Raw genomic sequence first — 17,610 nt, 5'->3', positions numbered from 1 at the left:
CAATGGTAGCAGTACAGGTGTGATCTAGAAGTTGCCAGAGACAAAGAAAGCCCAGAATAGTCTCAGAGCACAATTGAAGAAGTAAGAGCCTAGAAATAAAAGCCAGATGAGCAGTCTGACAGGTACTCTGCAGACAGCAAGGTAAATTCTTGCTTTATGGAAGGCAAATAGGCAAGTTTTAGCAAACTAAAAGGAAACAGTTTTTTGACCACTGATTCTACTTCAAGAACTCTAATCCTTACTGATTTAATTTTTTTTTTATTAAAAAAAGGGCCAGCACAAATTAGTAATCTATTAGATAACATATAAACATTTTATGTCTGGAACCACCCTGCCTATGCTAAAGAGAATTCAGTTTACCTATACAGAGAGAACTATGTGAGAAACACTTCAGGGTTAGGACCAATACCCAAGGTACCTACACCAATACCCAAAGTTATCTATTCTCTTAGAGAATAGATAAAGCACCCTTAAACTGGGAAGGAAAGATAAGGGGCATAGCAGGCAAACAGGAAACTCTACTTAATTTAAATAATGGCTCTTAAATGCATAAGAATAGGTAAGGTTAAAAGCAATGTATCACTCAAAATACAACTCCAACTTAAAGAACAGAGAGAATACCTACTGTTTGGGGGGGATTATGTATGGGGAAAAGAGCATCAACAATCCACGTGTAACCCCAAAACAACAGGTTTATAAAACTGAAGACCATGGAAACTGGACAGAGCCCTGAACTGAAGAATTTTATCAGCACTCTGACCAAGTTGTACCTGGACATATTTTTGTGACAATAGCACTCACTGCCCATCTAGCAAGCATCTTTCATACGCTAGAGTATCTTCCTGTCTAAACCTTTGAATCTTATGAGCAAGAAGGCCTAAAGGGCACTGACTGGAGATTAGCACTACATTTGGAAGAAATTGTAGAGCTATGTAACATTTAAATGAGCACATTAGCTCTTCAGTATTTTGTTGTTGACATAACAACCTTTTCTAAAAGCCCTTTCCTTCATTCAAAGCATTCAGCAAATACTAGTTGGGTTAACTGAAAACAAAAACAAACAAACAAAATCCACCACACTACCACCAAGGGCAAGGCAAACTAAACCTTGAGAAGGAAAATGCAAGTATTACATATAATTAATGATTGGACTTGTGATGCTTAACACAGCCATAGTATATAAAGAACTCTTAAAAGGAATTAAACTGTAGGATTTTAGAGGAAATTCAGTTGTTAGGCTTTTATGTATTAATATATAGATGGCCTTGGACAAGTCAATTTCTTTATTAAAACAGTACAACAATTTTGACCAATAGCAGTATTTCATCAAATAGCTATCTGTGACTAAATTACAAGATTTATATCTCTAGTGAATTAGAAGTCCCTAATTTTTCTCATTTCCTAAACAAAATATAGATAAATCATTATATCCATTTCTCTTTAGTGCCCCACAGTACATTATAGGCCTGTTACTTGTAAAATTATTACCTCCCAAACCAACCAAAACTCCACATAACTTTAAAGTTGTTTGCAAACTAAACTTACACAGAAAATAGATTTCATGTGCTCACATCTTAGAGCAAAAATCTGCTATTGTTCAACCAGTTTATATTCAATATTGGCCAATCTCAAGGATGATGATGCTTCAAGATGCAATGCTTGGGCATTCATCATAATATCTGGACTATAAACTCACTATGTCCATAGGCTGAAATTAAAAGCAGTTGTCAAATATATCTGAATCCTTCTCATTGTACCACATAGCTCATTTAAAATTTTCTTTGTTAGCAAACTCAACTAAGTGTGATTAAAAAAAAAAAAAAAAATCTGGTGCTGAGGCATAGCTCAGTTGATAGAATAACTGCCTAGCATGTAGAAAACCCAGAAAAGTAATGGCCTAGCATGTGCAAAGCCTTGGGTTCAATCCTCAGAACTGAATAAATAGGGTGTAGTAGCACATACCTACAATCCCAATGCTGGGGACAGGGAGGCAGGAGGATTTTAATTCAAGGTCATACTCCATTATATAGTGAGTTCAAGTAAAGCCAGCCTACTATACATGAGATTCTGTCTTAAAAAATAAAATAAATAAAATGAGGGTGGAGAGATGGCTCAGTGGTTAAGAGCACTGGCAGCTCATCCAGAGGACCGAATCCATTTCCAGCAAAAACATGGTGGCTCAAAACCATCTATAGTAAGAGGGATCTAATGCCCTCTTCTGGTGTAAAGTCACACATTGTATTCATGAATAGGATCAGCTTGATTAAACAGAACTAAAGAGATTTTTATAAGCTACACTTCTGAGTGTGAAGTTCCTCCCCAAGTGACAACCAAGATCCTTCTTGCCATGTTTTCAGCTCATCTGCTTCTCAATCATTGTTCCCCCTCCTAGACTGCTGCGATCTCACCTAAGCTAATTCTCATTTTCTGTAGCTCTGTCTCTCTAATCTACCACTAATCACTGGCTAACTCCTATTACAGCTTTCAGGAGATTAAGCCCTATGGTAGTTTCCAAGTGTCCTAGAAACTAATTCCAAGATGCTTACCTTAGTTTGTTTCCAAGTCTTTAACAAGGTGCTCTAGGGCTCCCCTCCCCCGTTTCTTTGTGTTCTTCAACTCTCACCCTTCCAGCCCTGTCTGCAATTCCTCTCATCAACAGCCCTGTGTTTCCAGCTCAGGAACTTCTTCCATATTGAGCCATAAGCCCAGAATGCTGCCTCCTCCACTATTTACTCTTTTCTTTACCTTCCATGAAGTCTACCAGGTCTTGTTCATTAGAAAATCCAACTTTTTAAAAAATAAAGGGTCACAATCCTGGCCCACGATAGAATCTGTGAGGCTCAGTTCCTCTTCTGTGAAGTAGGGAAGACACCGTCTGTCTTACAGGCTGTTGTGAAAATCCAATACTGTATGGCACACATCTAGCAAATGACATGAATGCTAAACCTCTTCAGATACCAAAAGTAACAACTCACTTTATAAAACTCTGTCATAGGGTCCCACTTTATAGCCTGGCTGCTCTCCCATTTGCAAAGATCCTCCTTCTTGGATGAATTTTTTAAAAAAAGAAATTAAAGTTAAACACCAGCGTGGAAGACAGAAGCTAATAGGTTTGTTCAGCAAGAGTTAAGATCACTCAACAACTGTAACCATACACATATTTCTTCTTGATCCTATCTTTAAAAATAATTTTACATAGATGGAACTTTGTTAAGAATTAGTGCGATAACCTACAAAAAGGTGAAAGTCTTTGGAAGTAGATAAAATATAACAGGGAAGTACTTGGCAACACTGTGAAGGGAGTCTATGCTCAAATCACACTGAAGTAAGAGCAGCTGGCAGAATGCTCTACCTATTTCCATGTCCTACTTCCTTAGTCTGTGTCTATAAGGATTCTGACTCAGGTTCCCTAAAGAAAAACCAGGTGTCAGGAGCTGATGGTCTGCCAGAAACTTAAAACTGGAATACATTACATGTCTTGAAATTATAACAAAGATTCAAAATTAGAAAAAAAATAGTAGACCACTAGTGGCAAGTAATGCCAATTCATCTACCTCACAAGGGCTATCAGAATGACAGTGCTATATTAAACTGAGTATGGGTTCTTGAGGAAAACAGCATGAACACAGGGCGTGTAACTGGAGCCTAACTCTAACAAAGTACAGATGTACACAGAGAATAGCATGTGTCTATTAGTACTAGTCACACTAGAAAATGACTGATTTCTTTGTTAGGACTTTATTCATTCCATTTCCACACATAACAATGTAGGATACGGAATAATTTAATGAAATCTGTCACTAAAAACACAGAAATGAGATACTTCATTATTTTTGATATACCACAATCATTTAAGGTCTATATTTCAAAATACTTCACACTCTAGTAAGTGTTTGAATTTGCAAGCTTTATTATAAGGGGTAAAGAGAAAAATATTATCAAAAATAAGAAAGGCCTAAGCAAGCTGAAGACGGTCCTGCAAATGTTCTACCACTGAGCGACACTCTCAGCCCTGGAAATAGGAATTTTACTGTAAACAAATCAACAGTGCTTATGACTGAACCCAGCATCTTGCACTCTACCACTGAAATGACTTTTATGAAAGACATTTGCACCAGGCAACGGGAGGCAGAGCCAGGCGGATCTCTGTGAGTTCGAGGCCAGCCTAGTCTACTGAGTGAGATCCAGGACTGGCACCAAAACTACACGAAGAAACCCTGTCTTGAACCCCACCCACCCACCCAAAAGAAGACATTTGCTTCTTCATTTTACTCTTTCAATACAACAAAAAACTAACACAATTAACCAACAATAGGGTAAAATACCATTTCATTGTTTTCACTAGACAAGATCCCACTGCCCATGTATTTGAATTTACTTTGCTCTCTAAGTTATCTATATGGCACAGCATTCACAGCATCCATAAATCCCTAAGCACATGAAGGTTTAGTATGAGAAAACACTAATGTCTATTTTTAAAAGAGATTCTTTTTTTAAACTTATGTTTGTGTGTAAATTATAAGGGTGTTTTCCCTGCATGCATGTCCATGCCCAAATGTACTCCTGGTGCCATTGGAAGCCAGAAGAGGGTGTTGCATCCTCTGGAACTGACTATAACCTGTTATGAGCTGTCAAGTGGGTGCTAGGAATCGAACCCTCTAAAAGAGCACCCAGTGCTCTTCCCTTCTTATGTCTACTTCAGTTTTGCATGAAACATGCTTAGTGTCTCTTATTGGAAATGTTCATTTATACACACATAATGAAATATATAGAGGATAAGACCACATCCTCAAGTTCATTTGATACACATAAACTGAGACTAATTTTGATTTTTTTAAGTGTGCCTGTATTTTGACTGCAACTCCTCATGTAAGACCAGGCATCAATTTTCAGCTTGTGGCATCATATCAAGTAGTCCATGTTTCAGATTTGTAGTTTCAGACTGCAGATTTTCATATTAGAGATATTCCACTTGTAGTACTATTACTTTAGGTTTAAAAAAAAAAAAGCTGGCATGTGACAGAAAAACAACTTTGTTCTACACATGGACCACAAGAGTAAAACTTAGTTTTATCCAGAGTTTCTATACTTTAAGCTAGGAATTTGCTTTGACCTAAAAAATAAAGCAAGTATCTTGAGCAATTACTTTAGGTTACAAGCAGAGGATATGAAATCAGAAAGTGGCTGAATTCAAGAACTGAGCTTTGCAGAAGATTAATGTAATTTTGTTGCTTCTGTTTTGTGTTTTGAGACAGGGCCTCACCATGTAGCCTAGGCTGGCCTCAAACTTGTGGAGATTCTCCTGCCTCAGCTTCCCTCTGGAGTGCTGCATTCTAGAGATTATAAGCCAACAACCACTACAACCAGCTGGTCAATATAATATTAACCACAAGTATACTTGTGGCTAGAAAGAATATATCTTGAGTGCCTTCTCCTAGTCGGAGTTTCCACACTGGTTTGCTTTCCTGTGGTTCAGAAAGCACAAGTTTAACTGGCTCTTTCCTGCTTCCTCCAAAATGAAAAAGTATATACATGTGACAATGAAAGTTAATATACAACCTTTCCCTCTAAGTCTGCCATAGAATGGAGTAGCTAAATAAATATATAGATTCCTAGCTTTTTGTGATACTGGTGGAAGCAAAATTGAAGAAGCCTTCAACTGTTAACTCTTTACCTTTATAAATGGTAAAATGTCAGAATTTGATTTCACTAATTTGGCCAATGTAAGCTATGTTACAAACTGAGTTTTCTAAGCTCCTTGGATGATAATGGAGGAAATTCTATTACAGGGGCTTGTGTGTCTCAAATAAATTAATATTCACAAAGTATATAACTTCCTATCATCAATAACATTTGCTAGCATTCAGTAGTCACTAATTAGCATCTTACCAAGCTATGTCCTTTCTGAACCATGTAAGCTCAGCGAATTCTGATCCTGCACCCATAAAATGATGCATCTGTTGTCTTCCTACTCTGCTTATTACTTCATATAGCCCCTGTGAGAACCCAATTAGAGAACATGTTTAGAAGCAACTGGAAAACCATGCCTAATAAATAGAACACCAAAGCAGTACCATCTTAGTCACCTGCAAGAGGAAATTACCAATCTACAAAAACACCCATTCTATCTTATTCCCACAACAGTCACATAATTAGTTGTATTCTTATATTGCCTGTTTTTAATTATGTACATTGTGACTCTATTTAATAATCAGAAGCCTATAAAGTGGCATGTAAGGATGAACTAGTACAATAATAAATGGCAAAGCATGTAAAGAATGGGTCATTTAAAAATCTTTGTGAGACTGTCTGCTCTAAGCTCCAGCATTCCTGATGGCCCTCTGAAATCCCCATCTCCTCTGCTTTTCAGATGCTTTAGTGAAGACACTGTTTTCTCAATGTTTAATTAAGAAACAGGAATATTTTTCTCCCACAACTTTGGGCTTGTGACACTCTAGTAACTATTATTTATCATAATGTGACTCTAACAATGCTCTGTTGTGCTTTTTCCATGAGTGAGACACAATTTCTACATACTGGCCAGGCTGCAGAAAGCGGTATATGTAGTTTGGAAGGAGCAGAGAATTCCTCCTTTTGTGTTATAACTCTTGGTAGTCGGGTTTCCATGCTATCCAAAGCAGGTTCTGAACTGCCACTGATAAGCTATATCATTTACAGAGGTTACTCCTGCTGACCCATGACTCAGTTTCCATTTAGACAATGAGAATTAAATAATCTTCAAGGTTTTTAGTTGAAATTTAAACAAATCCCACTAGATAACACATCAACTATGAGACCAATGCAACCGCAGCTGCACTTGGCGAATAAATATTTACTATTTCTCAGCCATGTCCCAGTCCCCTAAAGGGTAACAGGTCACTGTTACCACAGAATTTTTGTTTTAATAGTGCAGTTTAAACAATATTTTTTCCCAATACAGGCTATCTATCCATGCATCTGTATAACTGTAGTTTTTAGAGTCATGGAATTCTAAATGGACCTGAATCAAGTAATAGTAAAACATAAGAAAGAAAATGTAGATGTCTATTTTAGAAACCTTCCAATTTCATACCAGTTTACCTGTGATTGAAAGCAATCTCTAGAGTCTAAGCCAAATTCCCGCCATATCTAACCTTAGAATATTAGAGGGGTTGAGGGAAGGCATAATAAAACCAAACAACCAAAAACTGAGCCTGATTCCTCGGCTTCAGTCATCTCTGAGGACCCTGAACTAAGAGGCCACCAGGGAAGGGGAGTCACAGGATGAAGGAGGGAGTACAGAAATGAGCACAGCTACAGGGTTTTATTTCCTGACCAAATTCCAGTTGACTGGCTAATTAAAATAATGCAAGGACTGGTTCTCTCCTCCCATGATGAATGTCCTGGAGACTGAACTCAGGTCATCAGGCTGAACCTTTTCACCAGCCTGAACACAATGTTTGAAAACAAAACTCCATAAATGAGCAACACATTCAACTAGGACCCACATCGGTGTGTGGGTGATACACAGATGTATTCAAGCAATTCCTGAGGCAGTTAAGTATCTTAATCCTGTAACATCCTGGCTCTGGTTGAAATGAGTGTGGGTATCTTCACATGCCTCTACTGCACTCTCCATGATCGGCTACTTCAGCCATGAATTCTGAAAACAGTAAGCTGTACAGTTCTAAGTATCAATGCTTAAGGAAATATGCTGTCTCATGAATGAGATGACTTAGGATGACTTGGGAATTTAGAAGCCCACTGCTAATCTGGTTTTAACCAGCAGCGAGGACTTATTGGAATTAGAATTTTTGCAGGATCTTCTAACACAGGAATAGGCCCATTTTGCTTTATGATTTGGCCTTTGGAATCTTAATATATGACCATCTTGATAGGAAAAGTTTGTCGGGACAAAGATCATACATGCAGTGCAGTATTGCCCCATTAGGCTGTTTTATCCAATCACTAATCTGTTATAGAAGGAAGGAAGCAAAAACAGCCCCCTTAAAGTGACAAGAGGGAAAGCTTGGGGGAAATCTTCTAGACATGAAATTCAACTGTGAAAACACTCTGAAAGCTAATTATTTCCTTTAAAGGTTATCCACTTTTCAGGGCTGAAGCTGTACCTCAATTGGTGGTGCTTGATCCCCCAGAACCTCATAAATTAGCACTCAGAAGGTGGAGCAGGAGGTGGTCAAGGTCCTCAGCTACAAAACAAGCCTAAGATTATAAGATCTCCAAAAATAAGAGATTTTAAATGTTTTTTAAAAGTTACCTACCTTTACCCTTTTGCATCCAAGGCATGTAAATATTTACAACCTATAGGTTAGGACAGTACACACACACACACACACACACACACACACTGTACTGACATCCACTATTTCTTCTGAGAAGCCACTTTTGAAAATGTTGTCTAGGTTACTCTAACTTGGAATACATCGTGTGTCAATTTCTGATATAGGCTGAAGCTAAAGGTGGAAGGAGCATTATAAGCCTATATCCTAGAATCACCAAAGAACCAAAATTACTTCAGTCCAATATACTTAAAATAATAAAACGGCATCTCTGAAAAACTGTAACAGAAACTTCTTGATTGTCATGTTATTTCTGTGGATTCCAGTTAAGAGCCATAGTTAAGACTTGTAAGACTGTAAAGAACTTAATTTTTATTATACTTCCAAGTTTTAAATTAAGACATAAATCCTACATTTGTTGATAAACAGCCAACCCATATTCACCAAAAAATAAAATGGCATTGGAACAGCATAATGATTACAAGGAAAGTAATCTGTAGAGAAATAATAAAGCAAACCCCAATCCAAGTAAAGGAAACATCTCTTCCCATTTGGTAACTTCTAAAGCACTACAAGTCGTAATTTATTTTCTCATACATAAAACAATGATGCTTCCAGTTACCACAAATTACCTCAAATGCAAAGAGAGGTAAAATCATTAGCCATATAGGGTCTTCCAGTTCATCATAAGTAACAGGAAAACCAATCTACTCACGTCTACTGACACAACTTGGTCGAATTTGGTAGAAACCAAGAAGTGGATGTCATATTCATGCCCTTATTAACTAGGGTAAAGGATGGTGAATAGGCCAGAAGTAAGTAAAAAGGATTGGTCATAGGGGAGATGCAGTCCAGAATCAACTCATAATTCTAGCTAATTCGTTTCTCAGTATTTGAATTAAGGAAAATAATTTCATTCATCCCCTTGTACTATTTCCTTTACAACATAAATGATTTCCACTTTACACTTGGAAGTCAGTGATATAAAACACTTCTCCCCACAGAAACATCTATAAGCCTACGGGTCTTTTTTTAAAAAATGCATTAAACATGTGTCTTCACCTCGCCTTACACTTTTCTCAGTTACCTCCCGAGGGTGTGAAAATATCAACATCCGGTCGCCCACCCCCACCCTCTCCGTAGTGCCTCGAGTGGACTGCGTCCACCCTCCTCTCTCCATCCTCTCCTTCCCTTTCAGGATCATCACCTTGGCCAAGCCTTTATCGAGTACTTCTTTCCGCGGCTCCCCCACCCCTTTTCATGGCCGAGTGCAGCATTCTCTGCACCCTTCTCCCAGGAAAGGGACGAGCAAAAAAAAGAAAGAAAGAAAGAAAGAAAGAAAGCAGTATGCTTGGAGAGGCCAGGCAGAGAGGCCTGACAACCGGAGAGCAGTTAAAAACAACCGGATGGCTTGCCCATCGGCCTCTGGCTGGCAGGCGGGTCTCTCGGTGCTCAAAGCCCCATCTTCGCGCTCCCACCCTCGCCACGCCACGGATGCAGAGACCGGTAAAAGGCAAGAGCCGGGGGGGAGCGCGAGGCACGGTCCGCCCTAACGGAGTGCCCCGGGGGAGGACCGTGAACCCGGGAGCCGCCCCCGCCCGGCCCCTTCGCGGCGGCGCCGCCAGCCCTGCGGCCCGGGGGGCCTTCCCCGCACTGCAGCGGCGCCCGGGCGGACCCCACGGCCGCCTCACCCGCACAGCGCTGCACACAAAAGCGTCGGGCCGCCGCCTTCCCGCCCCCACAGCCCGCGGAGCAATCAAAGGGCCGGCCGGCCGGCCCCGGCGCCGCGCTCACCATCGCTGCGCTTGATTTCCACGTAAATCCCGATCTGGATCTTGCCGAAGTTGGCCGTTGCCATCACCTCATCCGGAGCGGCGGCGGCGGCGGCGGCGGCGGCGGCGGCGGCGGCGGGCGGGTGGAACAGGCGGGGAGGGGGCGGGGTGGCGGCGGGAGGGGCAGCGGTGGCCCGCGGCCGCGCCGGCCCGGGAGGCAGCGTGGACGCGAGCGGGGCCGCGGCGGAGCGGCGGCGGACGAGCGGGCGGAGGCCCCGGGCCTGCGGAGCGAGCGGGCGGGCGGGCGTGCGAGCGGGCAGGCGGGAGGATGCGCACGCCGGGCGTCGGGGTGAAGCGAGGGCCGCAGCCGTAAGGCGGCGCGGGGAGAGTGGGAGGGCTCTCGCCGCCCGCCCGGACCGACGCTGTGGGGGGGGGGGGGGGGAGGGGGGCGCCGCGCGCCTGCGCACTCGCGGCCGCCCGCGTCTTCCTGCCCGGCGCCCGCGCGCGCGCTCGGGCTGCAGGCGGGCCCCGCCAGCTCCTCTGCGGCCTGGAGGCGGCCGGCCCCTCTAGCCCTTCCCCGGGACCCGACCGGAGCGCGCGCAGCCCGGCCCGGTACGGCCCCGCGCCGCGTCGGCTTGAGCGCGCGCGGCCTAGGGAGGCGCGGGAAAGCAACGCGCCGCCGTGCCTGGCAGGGCTCCGGCGGCTTCGCCGTGACGGCTGCCGCGGGAATGGGCTGAGGGCCACGTGGTGGCGAGGCTTTTGGAGCGCGGGGCCGTAGGGACCGGCCGATAACATGGGCCGGGGTGTATTGCGGTGGGTGTCCCAAACTGCATGCCACTCCGAGGTGGCTGGCCCGAGTAGCCTTTTCCTAAGGCCAAGGCATGCCTGGTTCAGGCTTCCCCTCCATCCGGTTATGGAGGAAAGAAAAGGTGTCTCCTCCACCCTAAATGGGAATGAAGACCTTCCTTTGCCCCTAACTTCCTGGTCATTGTCATTCAAACGAAGCTGAGTAGTCCTCTATCTTGTCCTTAAGATCCGGAGGGCCTGTCCTGGTATCCTGTCGCTGCTGTAGAATCCAGACTTTTTTGCCCTGGTCTATAATGCCAACAGCTCTGACTCAAAACCAGAGCAGAGACTTGAATAAGGTTGAAAAATGAGTCTCTTCTGCAGTCATCTGACCGGGCTGACTCCATCAGCAACAAGGAGAGTGCCAACACCTATCTCTGCCAAGCACAGGGGCGAGTGGACAAGAGACCATTGGAAAATTTTCAAGACCATTAGAAAAAAGAACAAACTTGACACTAACTAGTAACATTGGGACTTCACATGGAAGGAGTACATTTCCATGATCTACTTTGCCTGGTCGTTGTCAAACTGCCCATAATGATTAAAAATACAGTCTTAAAATTGGAAGCTGGATATATATGTGTAAATACGGTTGTGTGTGTGTGTGTGTGTGTGTGCCTAGAATTTCCAACCTAATACAAGAAGCAGCTAGTTCAAGTAACTCCTTTAAAAAGATGGTCTCTGAGCCTCTTAAAACTGTGCCAAAAAAGAAAAGAAAAAAGATAAACAATGTAGAAAAAGACTTCTGCTTTTCTGTTCCAGAAATGACATCATAGGTCAGGACTTCTGTTTCAAAACAAGGTTGAAATGAAGGTTCTGCTTCTGTCTTGTTTTTGTTCTCTGTAGTAGTAGTTTTATACAACTCTGGGCTGCTGTCTAGTAGGGCTCATTCTCTTACATTTCTGTGACTAAGGTATAAAGTACCCAGTTATTTGCTTGTAAATTCTTCCAGGAAGGCAAAGAAATCCCAACGATACAGCTGCTAAATTTAAAGTTGCTTCATAAGTACTGTCTTATTATGATTGCTGACACATACGTTGCATCCTGTTGGTTATGTAATCAAGTCTTAACCTTTAATCCATATTACAAAGGTATTCTAAAAATATATACATCATCTTGTTGCATAAAAATGACTGAGACACTTGACTAACCAAACACAAAGATCTTTCTGGATAAATCATACCCAACAGGCTGGTTTGGGTTATGGTTGGTTTAGCATATGTGTTTAACAAAGATTTGCATCGTGAGCTTTGTGTCCACAAGTCCTTTAGAAGAGTAGCCATAAAAATATGCATCAACATTTGTTTCCATCACATCCTGGAGAAAGGATTCTGATTCAACCACTATCAAAAACTATGGCCCTAACTAGAACTACTAGACTAAACAACTAATAACAAATCTCTAAGATACATAATGCTATAAAAATCTCGCTGGGAGTGTTGATGCATGCCTTTAAACCCAGCACTTGGGAAGCAGAGATAGACAGACCTCTGTGAGGCTAACCTGGTCTACATAGTGAGTTCAGGACAGCTTGGGCTACATAGTGAGACCCTGTCTCAAAAGATAAAACAAAAATAAATAAGCTAATAAAAACTACTATTCTGGTCAGGATTATATAGTAAGCTCCCCACCAACATTTGTTCCATGAGCCAGTGTCTTAACCTGCTTGACTATCCATTTGATCAGCCTGGAATAATAACTTGTCCAATCATAGAAAGTTTTTATGAGTGTAAGTGAAATAAAATGGGTTAATGCTTTGATATTTAAATATAATACAAGTTTTTTTTTAGAGTAACACCATTCTATTCTTTTTAAAACCTACTTATATTTTTCTCAAATCATTGACTAGAATTTTATGTCTAGTAATACAAAATGAGGCATACACTATCAATTTGACACTGATCCTTACTATTTCAGGATAAGAGGATAATACCAGCTATATAAATCTGTGTACATACTTTGTCTACTCTGGTCAGCCTATCCTGAAATGACAGGGGGAAAAAAAATCCTTGTTCAAGGATTGTTTATTGCAGGTCAAGTCCTGTGAAGAGTAACTGCTGTTGACCTATTAACTCTGAGTTGTTAAAACTGTTTCAGAAAAATTATACTGATTGTAATACAACCAAGCCAATTACCTTAATATTTATAGATGGAAAATAATATATGTCTTTTAGGGTTGATTGTAAATAAACTCTACAATTCAGCCAAGGAAAAGGTGGCTAAGCTAATGAGTGAAGTTTCAAACCAGAGGTGACACTAATCAGTTGTGTACTTGTGATAGTTTAAATGAAAATGGCTTTCGTAGGCTCACATATTTGAATGCTTGGTCCTAATTGCTGCAACTGTTTTTCAGAAGGACTAGGTGGTGTGGCTTTGTTGGAAGAGGTTTGTCATTAGGGATGGGCTTTGAGATTTCAAAAGCCCATGCCATTCCCAGTCTCTCTCTCTCTCTGCCTCTGAATTGTGGATAATATGTAAGCCTCCAGCTACTGCTCCAGTGCCATGCCTGCCTGCCTGCTGCCAACTCCCCACCCTGACGATCATGGACTCACATTGGGAACAGTAAGCAAGCCCCTAACCAACTACATGCTTTCCTTTATAAGTTGCCTTGGTCATGATGTATCTTCATGCAACAAAACAATGACTGAGGCACTACTCTTTTTTTTTTTTTTTTTTTTTTTAATGAAGGCACGGATTATGCATCTTTAGTTCTAGCCCAATATGTGTGTGTGTGTCCTGTGATTTGAAACTTTTCCATTTGGTTTCCCTATCTGTTCCAAATGACTTTGACAAAGCTTGTAGACTTGGGATCAAGTGGAGAAAGTCCTGTAGATAGGGTTGGCAGCAACTGTTTTTACGGTCTGCTGTTTGCTCCACTCCGTTTGGAAGAGTCAGTCATTCCAATCCCATTACATTTTAAACCAGTGTAATCTCACTGTGGTTTACTTCTTTAGACATTTTTAAAACACTTGGGAGATATGAATCCAAATTTCATCCTAAGCTATTCCCTCTCCTCTATTAGATTCTGCTCTTGTAAACATTGACACTCCCTGCCTTTAGAAAATAAAATCTTCTGATCTTCCTATTTAAATTCCACTCTTTGTTTTTTCCATAACAGTCCTCTCCCTGCCAAATTCTCAAATGGGTCCATTTGTGTTGCTATATCAGAATACCTAAGAGCGGGTCATTTATTTTTTTAAGCTTTTCAAAAATAGTTCTGAATGCCAGGGAGTCCAGAATATGGTGCTAGTGTCTAACAGAGCCTCCATGCTGCATGCTAACAAGGCAGAAAGATAGGTGAACATATGAGGAGACAGAGAAAAGAAACAAGACTAAATTTTTCATAACTAAAAGCCAGGAACTTACTTCTTCCATGACTAACCCTCTTCTATGAAAATAGCCCTAAGCCCTCTGTAAGTTCCTAGCTCTTGGCAGTTTTTTTTCCAATAATTTCTTTTTATTTTATATGCATGGGTGTTTTACCAGCATGTATGTCTGTGTGAGGGTGTCAGAACCTTGGAATTACAGACAGTTATGAGCTGCCATATGGGTGCTGGGAATTGAACCCAGGTCCTTTAGGAGAGCAGTCAGTGCTCTTAACCACTGAGCCATCTCTCCAGCCCCATCTCCTATCTCCTAATACTGAGACCGTGGCAAATAAATTTTAACTTGAGTTTTAGCAAAGACATTCAACCACAGTGAGCTACCCACTCACTGCCTTTCCCATCACCCACTCTCATTTCCTAACCCCTAATTTTGAATTGATTCCTCTACTGAACTGTATTTTTGAAAGCCAAAAGGCAGGAATTACTGTATAATGAACAGCTGCAGTGTAAACTTTACCAGCTTTATTTGTTGTGAATTCTTTCTAAAGTGATTTACTTCCTACTCTCTGCTCAGTGATTCCCTGCTTGCCCATTCCTGCATCTTGGTTTGTTCACCTTCCCCCACAAACTAGAATATGTCCTCCTCTTTTCCCTGGCCTATTTAAATATCTTCCTACTGCCTTCCTATGTTTTTCATTTATTATTTACTTATTATTTAGATAGGATCTCATATAGCCCATGCTGGCCTTGAACATGCTATATAGTGAGAATGACCTTGAACTCTTTACTGGTGCAGGCCATTACTTCTAGTTTATGTGGTACTGGTGATCAAACCCAGGGCTTTGTGCATCATGATCAACGTGGTGGTTTGAATGAGAATGGTTCATATGTTTGAGTACTTTATCCTCATTGTTGGAACTGTTTGGGAAGGATTAGGGAGTGTGCCCTCATTGGAGGAGGTGTGTCATAGGCTCTAAGGTTTTCAAAAGACTCATACCATTTCAAGTTAGCTCTCTAGGCCTCCTACTTGTGGATGAAGATGTGGGATCTCAGCTGTTCCTGCCACCATGCCTTTGCTCTGCCATCATGGACTCTAAACCTACAAAACCATTAACATAACTAAACACTTTGTTTTATAAGTTGTCTTGGTCACGGTGTTTTATCACAGCAATATACAAGTAACTACAACAAGCAAGTGTTTCACCTGAGATAATGTCCCAGTTCCTAACAGTTGAACATTTACCTCCTGAAGAGGCCAAGTTGGATGCCAAAATTCTGGTGCAATTATGGTAACGTCCACACCTGTGTCTACCAGACCAGACAACAAAACACCATTTATTTTTATCGTTATTTTTGGTCTTTGTTAATTAATAGAAGTTTGCCAAAAAATTTTCTTTATGTTTTCTCCTGAATTTTCTATTCTCTCTGTTTCATCATCCTGACCAGCATGATTTATTCCAATAGGCATTTGGTTATTTAATTGATCTGAGTAGGGGTTTCCTCTACCACTGCAGGAAAAGTTTGAACTGGATTTGCTATGGGGGCCTGCATGAGGCCCCTCTGGGAGTTTCCTGAAGATTGAGGCAAAGGATTACCCTGTCTGTCCCTTATTGATCTACATTCGTTGGTCCAGTGTTTTCCCTTACCACACCTTCTGCATACTCCAGAAGGAAGGGGCATTCTGTTGCTATTGTTCCTCGAAGAAACATTGTTTCTAGGAATGACCTGTTTATAGTCCCTTTTCATATGTCCTTGCTTTCCACATCCAAAACATCTAACATTCCTCAAACCTTTTGAAATTGCTTCTCCTACCCACATATCATCATGGTCATGAGCCTCAACATTAACCGTGTCTCTAATCCAATCTTCCAAAGGTGCAGATCTTGCCTTTAACAGCCTGATTATTCTTTTGCATGCTGCGTTCGCATTCCCAAAGGCCAAAGATTCAATTATTATCTGACTAGCTTCTGAATCCGGGACCATTCTCTTTACTGCTGAAGCCAGTCTTTGAAAAAAAAAAAAAAACTGTGAAAGTTTCTTTTGGGCCTTGTATAACCTTTGTAAATGACTCAGGTTTTTTTTTCCTGGTTCCTCAACTCTGTCCCATGCATTCAAGACTGCTGTTCGACATAAAATTAGAGTTTGGACATCATATAAACATTGTGTTTGTACTGAAGCATATTGGCCTTTTCCAATAAGCTGATCCTGGCAGACTTGTATTCCTTTATCCCTCCATTGTTTTTCTATGTTTTTAGCTTCATCCTTGAACCAAGTTAGCCACTGGAGCCTTTGACTGGGTCCAGAACAGCTTGTGCCAGCTCCCACCAGTCCTGTGGTATAATCCTATTATATGTTGAACAAGAGTTTAACATTTGCTTTACATATGGGGAATGCATAAGATACTATTGCCTTCTTAAACCTTCGTAAATCTAACATTTCAGCTGGAGCCCAAATATTTTGTGTAGTCATTTGATTAGGCAACTGTTGTATGGTTACCGGATAAATTAAGGGTGACTGTGTGAAAACAGGCTTTCTTTCTGTAACCTTATGATCCAATCTTGAAACAACTTCACTGTTAATTTCTTCAGTCTGAATTTGAATTTCTCTATGATTCATTTTTACAGGTTTAACAAGTTTTTCTAAAACTGTTTTCCTGGCATTTAAATTGACTATCTTTTTAAATAGTAAAATGAGGATAAGCATGGTAATAAACTGCATAATTCGATCAACATTAATCTCATATATTTGTTCCATTGTCAGACTGCCTAAAATTTCAAACAAAGCCCAATTTTCTTCCAATGTACACATAAAACCCATTTTTTTAAATGTGGGGAAAATTTCTCTTTTAAATAGTTTCCTTTAAAATATCTGATATGTTAAGTGACTTACCAAGTCTGCGTTTGTTTGAGGCAAAAGGTAGATGGGATAATGTAAGTTTTAAAAAAAAAAAAAAGCTGGGTAGAATGACTGGGAAAAGCACAGGGACAAATAACCAAACTAGTAGAAACACATGAACTGTGAACCAATAGCTGAGGAGCCCACATGGAACTGGATCAGGCCCTCTGGATAAGTGAGACAGTTGATTAGCATGAACTATTTAGGAGGCCCCCAGACAATGGGACCGGGACCTGTCCTTAGTGCATGAGCTGGCTTTCTGGAACCTAGGGCCTATGCTGAGACATTTTGCTCAGCCTTGGTGTAGGGAGGAGGGGACTGTACCTTCCTCAACTGAATCTACCAGGCTGAGCTGAATCCCCAGAGGAGACCTTGCCTTGGAGGAGGTGGGAATGAGGGGAGAATTAGGGGTAGGGGGAGGCTGGGGGTGGGAGGAGGGAGGACATGGGAATCCATGGCTGATATGTAAAATTAAATTAATCATAAAAAAAG

The 17,610-nt window shown here is 41.3% G+C and overlaps 1 protein-coding gene across 1 annotated transcript in view; it reads right to left on the bottom strand.

Moving 5' to 3' along the window:
• The window catches only part of Kif2a (kinesin family member 2A), a 56,375-nt gene extending 46,177 nt beyond the window's left edge, over window positions 1–10,198 (bottom strand). Inside the window, 1 exon segment of the mRNA XM_028884157.2 lies at window positions 10,074–10,198. Coding sequence (XP_028739990.1) covers window positions 10,074–10,137 — 64 coding nt within the window. The 5' untranslated portion in view covers window positions 10,138–10,198.
• Between the last annotated feature and the right edge of the window lie 7,412 nt (window positions 10,199–17,610).

Source organism: Peromyscus leucopus, chromosome 11 (assembly GCF_004664715.2).
Source record: "Peromyscus leucopus breed LL Stock chromosome 11, UCI_PerLeu_2.1, whole genome shotgun sequence".
Lineage (NCBI taxonomy): Eukaryota > Metazoa > Chordata > Mammalia > Rodentia > Cricetidae > Peromyscus > Peromyscus leucopus.
Note: the sequence above shows the minus strand (reverse complement) of the source record. Positions and strands in the feature narration are given on the sequence as shown.